This window comes from Strix aluco, chromosome 2 (genome assembly GCF_031877795.1).
Source record: "Strix aluco isolate bStrAlu1 chromosome 2, bStrAlu1.hap1, whole genome shotgun sequence".
Lineage (NCBI taxonomy): Eukaryota > Metazoa > Chordata > Aves > Strigiformes > Strigidae > Strix > Strix aluco.
The window spans coordinates 41,340,568-41,358,951 of NC_133932.1; the positions used below are offsets into that span (position 1 = coordinate 41,340,568).

Genomic DNA, 18,384 nt, shown 5'->3' on the forward strand with positions numbered 1-18,384 from the left:
CATCTCTGAAACAGTCTCAGTTGTTCAAACTTTGTAGTCTTCTGCAGCACAAACACGGAGGTTGATTTTACTTCCATTGAATTCAACATAATAAACTTGACTTAAGCAAGACAGTCAAACAAAAGTAGATTGTGACTACTAGCATGTCAACAATTACAGGTCAACAATTACGGGTAAAGATTGCCATGCTACTCAGCTATGCAGTGTCTGCATAGGTGTTTGGAATATGTAGTTTAGAAAAAAGGTGTAAAAATAACTACTTGGATAATGTAGAGAAGACAGGTTCTTAAATAGACAGATCACTTTGTCCATCTTTAAATACTCTGCTCATTGATTCCTTCTGCCCAGTCTTTTCTCAATCTCTGTTCCTTGGCTGTCTCTAAAATTTTTTGATTGCTGGTCCAGCTGCTTCACACCATTGCCCTGCGTGGCATTGCATGCCAGGGTGGTACCTGGAGTTTTTGCATTGGCACCAATTGTCTTCTCTAAATCTGAGCATGTTACCTCTAACCACTGATGTATTAATTAAACTTGGATCAATTTGTACTGCTCTGGCAGTGTCACAGGGACTTTTAAATACCCTTTTCTAGATCCCTTTGAACTGATACAAAGCTGTAGACAGGCTTCAGCATAATTGGGAATGAGGACATTAAAACCAGTCATAATTTCAAATAATTTCTAGTTAAACCAACATTGCTTACTGGAAGAAATGGGAGAAAACTATTTTCAGACAGTTCATTGTGCTTTATAAGTTAGGTGGAGCATACCAGATGTAAGGGCATATCAGATACTCATACTTGGAGTCAACCCCAATTTAATGACTAAATAGATAGATATTTTTTGTTAAAAATGAATACAGCAAATAAATCTTTGGTAGAGCCCCAACACAACAAGCCTAATAAAGGGTGGAAGTCTTAGTGCTCCAGTTCTGTTTATCTAAAATCAAATTTATTTTTATGGCCTATTTAGGAAGAAAATAAGCATTCTTCTTACATGACAGGAAAAATTGGTTCCTAACAGGTTTCCAATCTACTAATTCTCAGTATGTAAGACAACATGGTCTAATATGAGTATCTGTTGGAACAGTTCATTGGAGCCAGTGGTGAAAAAATTAGTTTTAACTTGGTGAAATTTAGTAATTGAGAATTAAATGAGGTGCACCAACATAAAATGAGGACCAAGTTATTAGAACTGTACTTTAAATGTTTCTACTTCTACTTTAGCAATACAATGTTTGAAGCAAAAGTGGAAGTCCATTTGTGTAGCTGGAATAAACTGAGAGTGCATGATCTGACGATTTTTGTTTAATTTTTTATATTCTCAATAGGAAGCAATTTTTTTCAGTAGCAAGCTTCCCTCTAAACTTAACACAGTGCTGATTTAAGCATTTGAAGTGAGACAGTGGAGAAACTAATACTACTTAGCAGTTCAGCACTGCCCTGCATCTTGACAACTCTTGCTGGTACATGCATAGCTGGTTGCATAGTGCTTTTCTCTCTAATCTATGTCTTGCTTTCCTCTGTTAAGTTTTCTGTGGCTGATATTGATGTCATCCTCAAGAAACTGAAAGACATAACTGAACTTCGCTCCCAAGAAATCAGACAGGTGTTTGCAGCCACTGACCCTGAGCATACCAAGGTGATTGAGTATGAGCCTTTCAGGTAAGACAGTGGATTTTGTTTTTTAGTATTTAATGAAGGCATGTTCCCAAAAATGTACAGAGCATGACTGTTTCGTGATGCTTTCTGCACGTGTTAGCTGACAAATGGCATACATTTGTCTTGCATTTACTTGGAGACTGTGTGTGAGAAAGTGAATCCATGCCCCAGAAAAAAAGAGAAATGTGATAGTTTCAAGTAAGCTGAAAAGCACAACTAAAATCTGTCTACTTTTTATGGAGCTGACACAGGGTGTTGTGAAGAAGGACAAGTCAGCAGTAATATATACAGTGAAAGATAAAGAAAAGTCCATCCTGAGAGTCAAACAAATTAATTAGTAGTTTTGAAATTCGAGAAGGAATGTTTGAGTTGCCTCCTGAAAATGACGCTATTTGGGTTTTGAATCATTAATACAGAAGAAAGTCTTCACAGAACCAAGGTGTATTGAAATTATAGAATGCAGTGGTAAGCAACTTTAAAAAAAGACTGGAAGACAGTAGGGAGAGCACTAATTAATGCTTGGATAGTAATTTCAGCATAGATAGGGAGAACAGAAATCTGGATTCTGGCAATGATCCAGATATGGCAATGGGCAAACGTATATTGACAGAGGAAATCATGCTCAAATGCAGGCTGATTTCAGTTTATCCCACAGCTAGAATACTTGAGCATATGAACTGTGTTGGGTACTGGTAAAATTAATGATGTGGAATAGAGGAGGAAATTTCACCTAGAAGCATTTAGTTTTCACAGTGGTAATGCACTACATATTTAGCAACTGTCATAATAACTAAAGCATATAAGTAGATGTATATTGCGTGGAATGTCATCCCTATAGGAATGTTAACCAAGGCAGAAATTGCTTCTGAAATATCTCAGAAGAGATATAGATTGCTGGTAGGTTCTTCCAGCAATTCAAATTGAAAGTAGTGAGATATGAAAACAAGCTGGTACTCAAAAATGAAAAATAAGTGATTAAAAGGTAGGATTTAAACTAAGAGAGGCGGCCACAGTTATTGGCAACTTTGGGTCAAAATATTTCTAGACTCAGATGTTTTACTCAACAGAAGCAAGATTTTGAATTGTTAATTGCATTAAGAGGGAAAATGTTATTACTAGAGAAAGAAGGGGAGAAAATTGAGTTAGTGTATATGTGGAGAAACATTATAGCACTTGGAAAAGGGTTTTAATTTATATGCACAATAACTTTAAAATCAAATAATTATGGTTTTAATTCAAACTATGAAATAATCATCTGCACAACTTTATCTTCTTACACTAAGAGCAGGTCAAAGTTTTAGAACATTTTCGTGATGAAATTGGTGGAGCACACTTTTAGAAGGGATGATTGTGATTTTAAACAGCAGGGAAAGATTTTTATTTTATCAAGAAAAGGCTCAGTTGAGTGTAAATTTAGTCATGGTCATATTCTGTGCAGCTGTGAACAGCCCACCTGTTTAATTTAGGGTAGTGCTGTTCTGTGGGGTGGAGTAAGATCTGTCTAGTTATATGGTATTGAGGCATTTGATTTCGGCAAGAAAAATGAAGTAGTCCTCTCCATGAGCAAGAGAGGAAGCAGGGGAACCCATGAAAGAAATGTTTTCTTGGCCTCAATGCTCACCTGGGCCAGTCTTGAGCACCTGCTAATGGTCTACATCCCTCCTGTGGTGGGAGGGAAGGACGTCTAACAGGAAGCATTCACACTGCCAGAAGAAGGATTTGCCTCGAAGGAATATTTAACTTTTATAGTGATTGTAGATTTTGTTTCTGTTCATTCATATTATATCCAGTAATTTAAAGGCCTTCTTCTAATTATTATCCCTGTATCTTATTTTAGAACAAAACATTTTTAATGACGAAGACGAGAGCACTTCTTTGCATCTATGAAAACTCTTAAGATATTTTTTTTGTGAATAGAATATGTATTTTTCTTTCAGTTTTGTATTTTCTTGTGTACATCACTGTTTATTTTTATTCTGTCATGGCATTTCATGATTATAACTGACTACAAATGATTATTTTTAGTACAGGCAATTATCTGTGTGACAGCTTCAACCAGCATGATAATCCTCTTTTCTTATCTTAAATACAGCTAAAGCTTTACTGTGCTCTAGATTTGGCTGTTCAGATTTCTTCCTTTCTACCTGTGTAAATTGATACGAACTGCATTTGAAAATGCACCTATAAGTATGATGTAGTGAAGCAGAATTGTAATTATACAATTTACTTTAACTACTTTCAGAACCCAAATCTACAGCACATCATCCAGGAAATAAATACATGGCGTACACTGAAGCTATGCCCTAAGTTACTGTTAAAACCACTGAAAGCTTTGTTAAAAACAGAAGAAAAAAATAACTGAAACTTAGATGCCAGTGCATCACATGGTCCTAAACAGACTGCTTTTTCTCCTAAGCTACTGGCAAGACTTTTCCCTGTTAGAGACAAAGAACCGTGTGGGTTTAACAAAGATGTTTATCTTCAATTCAGCTTGAGAAACAGCTCTTTTAAACAGTTAATTATTATTTCTTCTTTCTCTACCAAATTCAGATTGCAATCTGTCTTATTCTTCTAGAACAAAAAACCCAAGTAAAACAAAAAATAACTAAGCTGTGGGAACAATTTTTGCAGCTTGTTTCTTTTTGTCAGGAAGAGTTTAGATGTAATTCTGTTTGCAAATCTTGGGTCTCACTCATTAGGCCCTATCAGTCACTAAAATATTCCATAATTCCCAAACAAGACAATTATTTTATCTGGCGGTTTTGGTGACTTGCTTGTCACTGACTGGCTTGAGAAAATAAAAGACCTTTAAAATCCTGACACGGAAAAATATGTGCCATGTATGGAAATCCAGACTCTGGAAATATTCAGATGGGTGATGTTATCTACATGCTTTCAGCTTCACCAGCCCAAGCATTCAGAGTGCCAGGCTTATCAGGCAGTATTGTCCTCTTCTTTGTGTTCGCAGTAGTATTACTGCAGGCTCCAGGAAAGAGGCTCCAGTTTTGACTGAATCTCTGAATGCTGCTACAATATAAATAGTAATATTCAGTAAGTGGAATAATAATACTGACAAGACAATGATAATATTAATAGATGGACCAAGTTTTGGTCACTGAGTTTGCATAATCTCAAATAAGGTTTGCTACTATCAACACCTTGGCTTCTCCTTATGTTTATCTCCTGCCACTGCAAATAAAGGATCTTTTTGGTTTATTTAATATGAAGAAAGCTGTAGTTGAATCAAAGTAGACGCTGTACAGTGTTTAGCAACCTTTTTTGAATAGCTGTGTAAGTGCAATCATATTCTATGAAGAGATATCTTCATTTGAACAAGCCTATGCAAGCTTCTGAGATGAAGCAAGTGAAAAATTATGTTTGTTGATAAAATTTTGCAGTTTGGAAGGATACTAAGTTTCTGTGCTTTTAGTTCACATGTGAATGTTAAGAGATCCATTATCATATTGATTCAAGAATTTAACTGTTCTCCAGCCAGCAGTCTGAGCCTTATGTCAGAACTTTGTGCATCACTAATAATTTCTTCCATTTGTTTTCAAAGATCAGTATATAATCAGAATTACGTTGAAGTTTATTCTTAGTGCAGTTTATCCAGAAGTATTATATATAATTAATCTAATTTTGACTGAGGCACATAAACCTATGTTGATGCTTGCTATTAAAAAAAAGTCCTGTCGATCATGAGTTCACCAGAGGCAGACATTTGGGATCACAATGCCAATGTAGTTGCACTAAGCCAGGTTTGACAAGAGGCCTTGTAACAGCTGAAGTAACCTACAGTTCAGGTCAGTTTTTTCCAGGAGAGCAGGAAGCCTCTAAGGTTTCCTTGCATACCTTGCTGGTGGTGGTTTTCTTCCCTTATGTTGTGTCAACACCCAGGACATAGGAAGAACTCTGTAATCATTGAAGGCAACAAAACCCCTACTGCAAGGACAATGTAGTCTTTCAAATTAGTCCTTCTCCTCCCCTCCACCAACAACATAAAGCAGAAGGAGATTGTTTTGAACCATAATTACTAGTCCTGGTTCTTAAGCTTCAAAGCTTGTGTCCATTTGCTGATGTGCCTTCAGGAACTTACCCAGAAATCACTCCAACTCTATTATCATCAACAAATTCTTGACATTAACAGGAATGACTAGTCATTCAGTGCCAGCACTGGCCCATCAGGTGGATCTCAGGAACATTTCTTCTTCCTTGGATTGGACTGATATGTCTGAGCAGCACAAGCAGTCTTGGGAGAGCAGATCTCAGGCTCTTCCCTGCATGGGACCTGATTCTCCGCTGACTGTGTCCAAGCATAAACTGGTCTTGCTTTTGCATTCTGTCTTCCATTCTTGCCAGGAGGACTTGTGATTTCAAGTTGGGTGTAATTTTCTGCTCTCTCTCTGTGACCAATTTCTGTTTCCCTTCCCTCAGCTTTCCCCTGAAAGCTACCATCAGGCCAGCTTTTACAATGCTTTGTGAAGTGTGGCCTGATGTTTGATTAATATTCTGTTCTCTGTTGGGATCTTCTGCCCCACTTCCCCTCTGCCTTTGTTAATTCTCTCTTTCTGTTATGCAACTGTTGTGTATGCTCTCTGTTTACAGATAATTAATCATGGTGCTGCAGCATGCAAAATATGATTAGGAACAAAACATGGTAATACCTTGTTAATTCACTATCTTGTTGGACAAATGCAATGACAAAATTAATCTCTGCTAATATTCCATGCCAGTATGGCATCTCTGGTAAAAGACTTAAGTCATGATTATTATGTATTTTTGTATGTATAGCCGACTACTGAGGAAATGTGGACATCCTGCAAAAGTTTCAGAGTTCAGGTAATTTCCATTGTACCTCCTTGAACAGACCTGGATTTCAAAATTTAAGTAGATAATTCTTTTACATGATTTACGTGATTTTATGATGAGTGCGTTTTAATCTTTTTTTTTCCCCCGGAATTTAGGATTATTAACTGTTTTTAACTCCTTTACTTAAAACTAATGTAGGCTGTTGTTTTTGTGAACAGAGATTTGATAGTCAGTATCACTGATGGAGTGTTTTCAGAACATGAAATTAGGACTCTTGGGCGCTATTACAGTGTGAGAGAGGAATATGAAATGGACCTCCACTTCCTCCTTGCAGTGGCTCAAGAACAACTGAAGAAAAATAACTTTGAGAATTTTGAACAACTGTCTGCAGTGCTTATATACAATGACCGTGAAAAGTAAGTTTCCTCTATTTATCTTAAGCTGTTATTTGGAAGCTCTGCTTGTAAACCTACCTACTTTTCTATTTGTTGGTGTGCAAATGATATATTGTGGCCAAAGAATATTATTTGTAATGTTAAGCTTCTGTTAGCACTTCACAGTAGACAAGAAAAGGATAGCCTTTTAGTCTCTTTTTCATTTTGTTTGTGGACTTTTTATTATAGCTGCTCTACTGAACATACTGTGACGTAATCAGATGCACGTTCACAGGCAAAGAGGGAAAATAGTGATTTAAGAGAAAAAAGGAAGGAGTTGTAGCTGACTCTTTATATGACTCATTTGCCCTTTTTGTTCTCTGAGGTCACAGATAAAGAATCACAGAGAATCACTAAGGACCTCAGCATGGGGGAGACAGGCCACAATGTGTACTTCAAGTTTCTTGGCTTTGTAATAGTGAAATTTCATAAAACCTTGTTTTCTTTACCTCTACCTATCTACCCTGATATTCCTCACGTGTTTTCCTATTCACAGCAGCACTCACTTGAAGTAAATGTGGAAAATACCTAATGTACACTCCTCCCCCTCTCTTTCTGTTTGTATAGATGTGGAGTGTTGCCCCATGAGACCTGCAGGACTATTTGCAAGTCCTTTAAGTTGCCACTGGCTGGTGATGATCTGCGAGCTTTACTGACCATGTAAGTTAGGGGCAGTTAGTATGACCTGCATGGGTGGGCGCAAATCAATGCTAAATATCTACTGCAGACACGGTTCTTAAGAATGTGTCATTCATATAATATTAATTGTTTCATGGTGCTGATTTTCTCCCTATACACACGCAGACTTTCCTATTTATAGAATATTAATAATCAACTGAGGTGCATCAATCTTAGCAACTTCTCTTCATTTTGTCTGGCACAGTAGATCATCTGGCTTTGCCAGAATTCTATAGAATTAGTCTTATGGGAATCAGCTACTGATACTTATCATTATCAATGAGTTTTACTTTTTTTGCATTAGTTGTTCCCGTGTATGTGTAAGGTAAAAACAATAATCTTATGAAAGCACATTATGTGAGTTTTAAGAAACATAGCAGGATGACTACAATGAAATGTCCTTGAATCAAGTAGACAGCATCAGTAGTGAATAAAAGTTGTTTGCTACTCCTATTAATCTCACCTGAAACATAGCTCATTGCAATTTTTAAAGAGGAAAAGGAGTGTTGGCATGGTTTTGGTCTTTTTCCATAGCACATTTAATTGTTTTGAGACAAATTGCTTGGCTAGCTGTATTAATGGGAATAGAAGTGAAAAGAACTAGTATTCAGTGCACTTGCGTAAAAGGCTAATGTTCAGAGTAACCTGTGGTGTTTTGAACACTCATGTTGAATTTGGTTTTCATGGCCAAATATTCTGGTAATAGGTTTAAATACATGCTCATTGGTCTCTTCTTTCCCTTGTGGAACATCCTTAAATGTTTTGTCTGTACCTTTGTACTGTGTTAAAAGCAGGAGCAGGTCTTGTCTTCTGTCGTGTTTAGGTGCTTTCAGGTAGATATGCTTTTTGATTTCAGGAGGAATTGCAAACTAAGCATCTGGATTTATTAAATAATGAAAAGACTCTTGTCAGGCAGAAATGTGGAATCCATTTTAATGAAACATCTTCATACTGCAAGCAAGACTTCCTACTTAAATCAGTATCACCAAGACTGTTTTAAGAAGCCTAAAGGGCTATTTTTCACAAAGCTCCTGTTTCCAGACCAAAAACTTTCAGAATAGTTCCCTGCAGTAGCCAAAAAGACGACTTTGGCAATTTGTTTGCCATTCATCACATCTGACAGTTAGGGTACAAGTATTAGTCATCAGAAGCATGTCTGAATTTTAGCATTAATCTAAAACTCATTTTTTAGAACTCCCACTAAGCTGCCCAATACAAAAAGTGTTGGAGGACAATTGACATCCTGTACTAGACAAGGGGTTCTCATAGTTTCCGCTTCATAAGGGCTGAAATTGAATAGATGCACAGACAAGGGACTGGAGGTTTTCCTTTATGTACTAACACAATGCTGATGAAAAACAGGCAAGCCTGACACATCATAGGCTCTAGAGATGTGTTTATTGTTTGTGAATTTATACCAGGGAAAGCTTTTGGGAAATGAACCTCTTCTCTCCTGAAGAGTCTCAGTGCAGGCGGTTAAAAAGAAAAAGCCGAGTACAGTATGATAAAAATTGGAGATAAACTTAGAAAACAAAGAGGAGACTAAGAGCTGGATTTCACCCAGGTTTAGCCAGGTACCCATGACAGCTGAATTAGGATTCAGTCGCTCTAGGTTATTTCTGTATGCAGTGGAGGAGGAGAGAGTTATCTCCTCAGCCTGTGTAAGAGCTGGATTTCTAAATTACCATCCATTGTACTTTGTTTCTAAAGGGGCTGTGGCCAACCTGTATTGCAGATTTCTGTATGAGAAAGGTAAATGGTGTGGAGCTGGGCCTCAGAAATCAGTGTGAGAAGTACTTCATATGATAGAGTGCTATGTGTAATGCCAGTTCTAAGTTACAATATCAGATGCTTCAAAAGATGGCAGTTTATGTGATGAGTCACTGCACTGCAGTGTGCAGTTGGCACTGCTTGGTAAATTTTTTGTTTCATGAGGGTGCAGAGTCAGGGAAAGAATTTTTTGATGTATATTTAATAGGAGTCAGTTTCCAGTAATCTGGAAATTGAAGAGTAGAGTTGGCTGAATGAGATTTTCTCTTCCTTTCCTCTTGCTTCCTGTAGTTTTCTTTGAGACTGAAGAATCATGAACAGTCTCACTCTGGGGGAGTATGCAATTCAGTGTGGGCAAAGTTTGTCGACAATATTCATTTGTGGCTTTTTTTTGAATGAGGAAGCATATAGTTTTGTGTCCATTGATGTTTCTGAACCAAGTGGTGGTGGTGTTCCTACTGTGTGTATCTGTATTTATGAAGGAAGAAAGTGGTACAGTAAAAGTTGTTGGATTGATTCCCACAAAATCAGTATATATAGTTAATGCACTAGCTGGACCCTATTCAGCTATAAAGTGATGCTAGACAGTGTGATCAGATAATAGTCGAAGACTGGAGCTATGTATTTATTCAGCTTTGCTATCTGAGATTAGGTGGCAAAGACTTTCTGTAGGGCTTAATGGTTCTATTTTTCTGTTTTGAAAGGTAATATTCTTAAAGTATTTATTATTTACATTTGTAAACTATACTGCAATGTTCTGTCACTTATTAAAAGCATAGGATGGGACTCGAAGTTACTGTCTAATTTTGTGGTCACCTCCAGATGACCCAAGACATTGTTTATTTTACCCAAAGACCATTCAGTTTCCACAGAGTGCAGGGAGAATTAGCACGAAGACTGAGGTTTCATAAGACTCTTTCATATTGTCTGTCTAGGGTAAATTTGTATTTTTAATTGTGGGATGGTGAAATAGTAGGATTTAGGTACCCAACAATGTGTCCATTTTTCCAATTCACCTGAGCTGGTTTATTAAAAAGTATTTCCTTTCTCCATCAGCATTTTCTCACTTAGTTTTTTAATCACAGGGCAGTACAGACTTCTAATCACAATGTATTAAGCAATGCAGATGGTACACAATTGTTCCTGCCAGAAAACTGCAGTAGTAATTATAAACATTTCTTTAAATTTATGCAGGCATAATGAACAATTATACTTTGTTTAATAAATAAATGTTGCTGAAGTGCTTAAGTAATGAATTTAAGGTTTTTTTCTGTTGTATTTATTTACTACAATGCTAAATGTATGCTGACAAGGACTTTAAAAGATACAGTCCTTCCCCAGAGGATATCTAAACAGCTGGCAGATAAGGAAAGAAAAAATGGAGGGAAGAAAGAATGGATGACAAGTTTACAAGTATTACACGTTGATTGTTTCGCATTAGTTTAGTTGTTAAGTGTATGTCCCTATTTTTTAAAATATGTCTTTTAATTTCTCTTAAAAGCGGCTGTGTAGTTCTTCACGTCTCCACAGTGTGAGACTATTGGACTCTGGAGGGGGGCTTGTTTTTTTGAAAAACTTAATCCCTAGTGTCTCAGTTAGCAGTATCTGATAACAGTGGGCCTCCTACATGGTCATCCCAGTTCTCAAGTCACTAATAGGCCAGGCCAGGCCACTACTGCCTGTTCAGCTTTTCCCTGGTTTGTGGCTGGGTAATAATTTTTTACCTAGTTGTCTACCTATAAGGTTATTTTAGGGCTGATGTATTTATTTCAGGAACTAAACCCTCTTTTCCTGCTACAGGAAAGCAAGGAGTCCTGGTAGCAGCAGCAAGACTGGAAATGGTCACTAAATCGTTCTCCTGCACTCTGTCTTCTGTTCATTACTTTTGATGCCTGAGACTCCCTATGCCATTTGTGATGAAAGGACTCTCTAGCATTAATATTTGGATCTCTTAAAAGAAATTATTTCTGTTAAATGTGTACACAAGATGGTAGCCATTACTTAATTTATACTGGTCAGCTGCATAGACTTGTCTGTGCTTGCAGTTTTAAATCTTTTCATTTGATCAGTTTTTGACAATTTAGGTATATGCCTGTGTTACACAGAGACTATCAAATAGGCTGAAGAATCCCAATATTTTCTCTAAGGTTAAAGCAGCACGATGCTTCTCCTCTATTATTATCAGATTAACTTCTTAATAAATGTTATGCAAAACTAAGGAATTAAACTCTGCATGTACATTAACTTTTTACATAAATGTTTAGGTTACAGATTTCTTGATGGGAAAGAAAAAATATTTGTAAGCAGCCTTTACTCATTCTCAGGAATGGTCATAATGTGATTTAACCAGATTTTTCACATATCTGGAGTATTTCATTATAAATATATTTTTAGAAGCAGAAATGTGTGATTATGTCTGTAATGTCAAAGAAAAAAAAAGCTCTGCAAACTGAGAGGGATGGGGGAGTGACATTCATAGTCTAAAATCACATGCATTGGTGAAGTCATAGGGCAAAACTGAAGAGAAGCATGGTTTGAAGAGATCTTTGTTGCATCTTGATAAAACAAACCTAATTTCCTTTCCTGAAGAGCACTGTCAGTTTCAGCCATATTAACTCCAGCCACTGAAATGTATGACATCTCTGTCCTAATAATGCACAAAGTGATAACATCTCAGTCCATCTGGATACTCTGTGCCAAATTGCAAGTGTGTGCTTTTAGTAGATTGATACGATAAGTCACAACAGGAAAGAGATCTAAAGAGTAGACTTTTTGTTTTTTCTTTCTGGATTATTCCAAAGTAATATTTTAAGCTGCTTTCTGTAGCTATTTAAATGTGGAATTTAGGAATCCCATTTCCTCTGCCCATGTTAAAATCTTTGGTTATAGTTAACTTCATGCCCATGTTGTAATCTCAGTTTGCTAGTGCTGTCACATCAAAGGACTTTTCTCCTTGTTAATGTTTGTTGAAAGCAGAAGCAATGCTTTCCTTGAATTCATTGCCTCAACATAAAGTTTAAGTAGTTACATGCCTTCACTTGTTCTTTATTTAAAAATGCTGCTTATACAGCTCTACATCTTGGCAGTAAACTTAATCTTTTGACTTTTCGCAATGAGCAAAAGATAAATACATATATAGTAAAAGAAAAAATATTGTCATGATAGTTTTGAAATTCAAAATCTCTGTGCCATATTTTTATTCCAGGAGGTATGTTTTTTTTATTGTCCTGTTACTTCTGAGGCAAAACTTTCTTTTCTCAATTGCCACCTGCAAAAAAACCTGAAGCAAACAAGAACCCTGTAGAAGTGGGAATGATAATTTTCTTGTGTAATGGATATATTCCCCAAAAGTAAGGCTTTATGAAAATGTTAACTTGCGTGTGAGCTATTATAAAGAATCAAGCTAGCATAGGAGGATTTCTCAGGGCAATGTTTCAGGCTCCTCTTTAAATACTAGTAACAGTAGCATTCTTTTCTGACTTTGCTTTCATCTTCAGCATAACTCAATGTACTTAACATTCCAGTTTATCGCTAGCATCTCTGTTTATGGCTTTCAGTATATTGTTTTATTATCTCTCCTGCTGACTATTAAATGAAAGGTGTGGGGGGAGGAGAAGGAGAGGATGAGTTGCGGTTTATTGCAGTTTATTTTTGTCACTAGATTTATTTCTTTGCTTCTCCGATATTGTTTTCCCAGTTTGTGCTGTAAATTCTCCCTTAAAGTACCTTCATGCTTAATTTTTACCAGAACCCTCTGCAGTGGTTGAAGGGTTTTGAGACTAATGTTTTGTGCAGTGCTATTTCTTTAAGAACCAGATAAAATGATTTTCTAAAAGACTTGTTTCCTGGAGATGATCTTGCTCCTGTGCAGTAGTTACTTGTTTAGATTACAGATTACAGAGCAGAATTGTTGAACATGGTGTTTCCCACCAACGACTAGGTATTGAGTCTCGCTAATTATATATGTCTCTCCATGGAGTGAAGCACAGACACTTCCAGGGTGTGCTTATATGCCTAAACCAGGTCCCTCTTATATGTAGGTAGTGTTAGGTGAGGCAGATGTCATTCACAGAAGCTGCTAGTATTTATAGCGGAGCAGTTAAGCTGTTCATTTCAAGAATCATATGCATGGTAGCTTCAGCTTGAAGATATCTTTCAAGCATTTGACTAGTTCCACTGAAATAACAGTGGTTCCCAAGTGCCTTAACCACCTAAGTGTTTTGCTGAATTGTAGATTTTTTTTCTGAAGTTGCTTCATCCAAATCAATGACAGAAAGATGATGTGGCTTACAGATTTGCTCCCATGGGGTTTATTAGTCCAGGGTAATGATTTTAGAAATTTGAGCGAGGGAGATAGCGTGTTACACACATATCTGTATACCTTAGCTGGCAGCATGTATATCTTCAAGCATTTAGGCGACCATCATAACCGACACAAATCTATATTTATTCCATAGAAATAAAGAACAATGACATAAAACAACTACCAAATGGCAAGACTTGTGATTCCTAAATCTGGCTATTATTTGATAGGTTAGAGAGCTGTGTGTTTGCAATTTTAAATTGATCCCAAGATGTGTGCGAACAGCATTTTTGAAGGATTGCTTATTATTGGGAAATGATTGTAGAAGCCGTATAAAACAGGTCAGTTGTGTTATAGCACAGCTCTCTCATATCATTCTACCTCTTTCTTTTCTACACAAAGGAATCACACACTGATCATCCCAACTCTGTTTGTCACCAGGTGTGAGATCCCAGTGTTGTAAAAGGTTGAGCAATGCTTCAAAAGTAAAGTGATATTAGTTGAAATGCAATAAACCTGTAAGAATGTGGACTAGAATGTATGATATAGAAGTCCTGACAGTTTGGTAGTGTTTTTCTGTACTCCTGCCAGTGATTGCTAGTAAAGGAGTAAAAAATTATTATCCAGAAGTTAATGTTTTAGTATGCTGTAGATAACATGACACAACTTTGTTAAAAATTTCCTTTAACCTTGAGTAATCTTATGGGTATTCTGCTTAGGTTTGAAGATGACCGTAAGCAAGTGGAATATAAAAAGCTTGTGGATGGGCTGAACTGGAGAAAGAATCAAATTCCTGCTTTCCAGACGATAAAGGATCCTCTCAAGGTAAAACCAGTGTATCTGAGCAAAGGAACAGTAGCGTACATTGATATAATTTGTCCAACTTTAACATGAACATGAGCCAGCAGTGTGCCCAGGTGGCCAAGAAGGCCAATGGCATCTTGGCTTGTATCAGCAATAGCATGGCCAGCAGGGACAGGGAAGTGATCTTACCCCTGTACTCGGCACTGGTGAGGCCGCACCTCGATTACTGTGTTCAGTTTTGGGCCCCTCACTACAAAAAGGACATTGAATGACTCGAGCGTGTCCAGAGAAGGGCAACGAAGCTGGTGAAGGGTCTGGAGCACATGTCATACGAGGAGAGGCTGAGGGAACTGGGGTTGTTTAGTCTGGAGAAGAGGAGGCTGAGGGGAGACCTCATCGCCCTCTACAACTACCTGAAAGGAGGTTGCAGAGAACTGGGCATGAGCCTCTTTAACCAAGTAATAAGCGACAGGACAAGAGGGAATGGCCTCAAGTTGCGCCAGGGAAGGTTTAACTAGATATTAGGAAGTATTTCTTTCCAGAAGGGGTTGTTAGGCATTGGAATGGGCTGCCCAGGGAGGTGGTGGAGTCCCCATCTCTGGAGGTGTTTAAGAGTAGGGTCGACATAGCGCTGAGGGATATGGTGTAGTTGGGAACTGTCAGTGCTAGGTTAACGGTTGGATTAGGTGATCTTCAAGGTCCTTTCCAACCTAGATGGTTCTGTGATTCTGTGATTCTGTGATGAATGCTTTGTCCAATGGAGACTACAACAGTTTTCATATTTGTGTATTTGTGCCTGTTTTCTTCAAGTCATTAATTTTTTCTGGGAGGTTTAGAATGAAGCAGAGAAGTCAAACAGGGATGAGGAGGCCTTTAACACCCCCGTGCCTAATAGGTGTCACATCTCTGTGACATTTTTCTAGAAGAAGAAAAAAAAAGAGAAGGGGAAACAGGTGTATTTGCCCATGAACAATGGGCGTGAATACCGTTCACCCACAAATATCGTTGTCACATGTCAAATGATCTGTTAGCTTGCTGAGATGGTCAGGAAATACTTTAAACTCCACTGACACTGCAGAAAATAGCTATGTATTTTTTATAACTCCATAGAAACTTGTACATAATACACCACATCACTGGTAGGCGTACAGCAAGAACAGTATTGATAGATCAACTTTGTATATCTCCACCAGCCTGCTACTTGGGGTAAATAAAAATGTGGTATCAACAAACTGCAGAGATTAATCTGATCTTGCCATCTTGTGCTGAATGGAACATTTTAAAATAGATGGTGCATAAGGCAATTATGCTGATTTTTAAAAACTTTGTAACAGATAAATCTGAAGCCCTTCTGCCAACACGTAGTTTTGCTGGTCTGGCCTAGCCAGTGTGTTACTATGTGTGTACAGAATGTGTTTGATTGTATCCAGACCGTTTAGAAACATAGCATTCCTTTAAATCCAAGTTCAGTGGTGACATAGTTTAAACCAATATTCCTCAAGTACTGTGCTATTAACCTGACTCCTCTCTCTTACTTGGCTTACCAGCTCTTTCTTCTGCAGCATCTCAAACTGTCAGTGGCGTCTAACGAGGGCCCAGTGCTGCTGGTTTGCTCTGCTTTCCATGGTGGTTTATTTTTCACTTTGTCATTGAGAAGATTTTTTCCATCTTGTACAGATAAAATCAAAGCCCTTCCACATGTTTTATACAGCCGTCCTGTGGTCCAAAGTGTGCATTAGGTTTTGTTCAGTGGATATTCTTTGTTTTTACAGAAGAATTCTGTGCTTAAGTTATAACTCAGTATTTAAACAGTGATTGCTCACAGGAGATTGTGTCAGGATAAAGGGCCTCATAAGCCTCAGTACTACAGAAACAAAAAGAAGGTCAGAGCCTGTGCCTGGAGGATTTTTGCCTTGAAGATGGTGCTAAGCTTAGTACCAAAAAGCAAGAGTGAAAGAAGCAGAGGCACAGATACACTTGCTGTTGAATGTGTTTGACCTTTTTTTCCCCTCACAGGATGGCTTATCTAGCCAGTGAGGATGACCTGGGCAGGTGAGGAAAGGAGATGGCTCCTATGAGGTGAAGGTGGAGTGCAAGTGGTGGTGCAGCCAAGAGGCAGCCTTCACAAGTTGAAGGCATGGAGGAAAAGGTGCTTGTTAAACAAGCACAAGGTTAAAATAGACATTTGTGGTGAAACGTATGTTCAGCATAAGAGATGAGGTTTTGTTTGGGTATGAAGAAGACCTTATCTTTGCTTGGAGGACAGCCAGTGGATGGGCTTTCTGGGAGTGGTTGATGCCTAAGAGCCCCAGTTGAGAATGGTACATGGAGTTATGGGAGGAAGGTTACAGCTGGAATCAAAAAGGAAGAGCATCAATAGAAATGATAATCAGTCATCATCATGCTGCGATAATCAGTTCCTCATGGGCTCCAAAGCTTTGCTGTAACTGTCATACTGACACAGAGCACTGTTTTCAATGAACTGTGCCCAAATTGGTGCCAGTATAGTTTATTGAGTTTTATTGACGCTATTATTTTGTTAGTTAGCTGCAATACCTAGGCTATCTTTGGTACAATACAGGAATATTTTAATGAAGAGATCAATACAAAATGGAAAAAATCAGAGGAAGGAAGGGATTTAAATCTTGTTCAACTTTAGAATCCAATTGTCATTCTGTTCATGACTTACCACGAATTAACAGCAATATTTTGGGGCTATAGTACCTGCATTTGACAGATAGATTTCAGCAACAGAGTTGTGCTTGTTTAGCTGACTTTTTTTCTTCCTTCTATCTCATTATTTTGTATGATTTTTGGTGTTGAGACATAGATGACTTGCAAGACTTTCAAATATAAGCGTCTTAATGAAGAAAATATAGCATTGTTTAATTTGAAAGTATCTGCAAAAGGGCTAATGATAGAAAATATTTTTAATAAAATATTCTTCAAGATTGATAAAAATGTGCATGTAATCTTTTAAGAGGATGTGCTATATAAAGGTCCACCTTTTTACAGATTTGTATGTGGAAATGAAGCAGCTCCTTGTATCTTACGTTGTCCAGCTTTTAATTATTCTTCTTTTCAATATTATATTCTAAGATATTCTCTGGGTTACTAATTTCAGATTGAAGATGACTGGAGAGGACAACCACCGTCCTTTGCTGTGAAACGGATCAAATACTTACCTCTTCTGGATGATCTGTTTGGCAAGGAACAATAATCTGATCTCTGCAAGGCACTGCTTTTAGATCAGTGTTTCAGCGCCAAGGCTTACTTAGACAGATACTGAAAACATTCCTTCTAAAACAAAAAAAATAAGATACAGGTTTTATTATATTTAATTTCTTATTCCAACACAGATGTATACTTTGTGTGTTTTTCTAACTCCTTCTAAATCAACAGTACTGTTTCATACTTATACAAGCATAATTAAAGCTGTATCCTCTAATCTTTGTGTCTGATTATATGGAGAAGTTACAAGTATTGAGAAATCTTTGAGTCAAATAGAGCAAAATCTGACTGATACTGCTTTGTTCTGCAAACAAAGGTTGTTGGATGACCTCTTAAAATACTAGATTGGACTATATTAGCACAATAAGGTAATTCCATTCAAATTTCCTCTCTTGCTCTTTAGCTTATATCTGGTTTTGCTATATCCCTGTGGTGATGTTTAAGTACTGTTTGTGTCAAAGTTTCTTATTTTATGGAGGAAATACTAGCAAGGTTTTAACACAGTATAAAGTTGCTCTGGTATCAGAGATAATTATAGCCTTTCAATGTAGAAGTAAATATTTTGAAGACACGTTACGGAAGCTATGAGTTCTTGCTTTTTGTTTTAAATGTGACTCAGATTAGTAGCCACCCAAGTTTACTTGGGTGAGACATGTATGAAGAGAAGGTGTTTCAGAGCAGTTTTAGCATGCAGCTT

The 18,384-nt window shown here is 37.4% G+C and overlaps 1 protein-coding gene across 2 annotated transcripts in view; it reads left to right on the top strand.

Moving 5' to 3' along the window:
- EFHC2 (EF-hand domain containing 2) overlaps positions 1-17,904 on the top strand; it is a 63,841-nt gene extending 45,937 nt beyond the window's left edge. Inside the window, exons 11-15 of one of the 2 annotated variants that reach the window (XM_074814509.1) lie at positions 1,528-1,661; positions 6,686-6,883; positions 7,469-7,561; positions 14,372-14,477; positions 17,581-17,904. In XM_074814509.1, coding sequence (XP_074670610.1) covers positions 1,528-1,661; positions 6,686-6,883; positions 7,469-7,561; positions 14,372-14,477; positions 17,581-17,676 — 627 coding nt within the window. In that variant the 3' untranslated portion in view covers positions 17,677-17,904. Of the gene's footprint in view, positions 1-1,527; positions 1,662-6,449; positions 6,884-7,468; positions 7,562-14,371; positions 14,478-17,580 lie in introns of those variants that run through there. The other variant, XM_074814510.1, reaches the window with a different exon arrangement.
- The last annotated feature ends 480 nt before the right edge of the window (positions 17,905-18,384 follow it).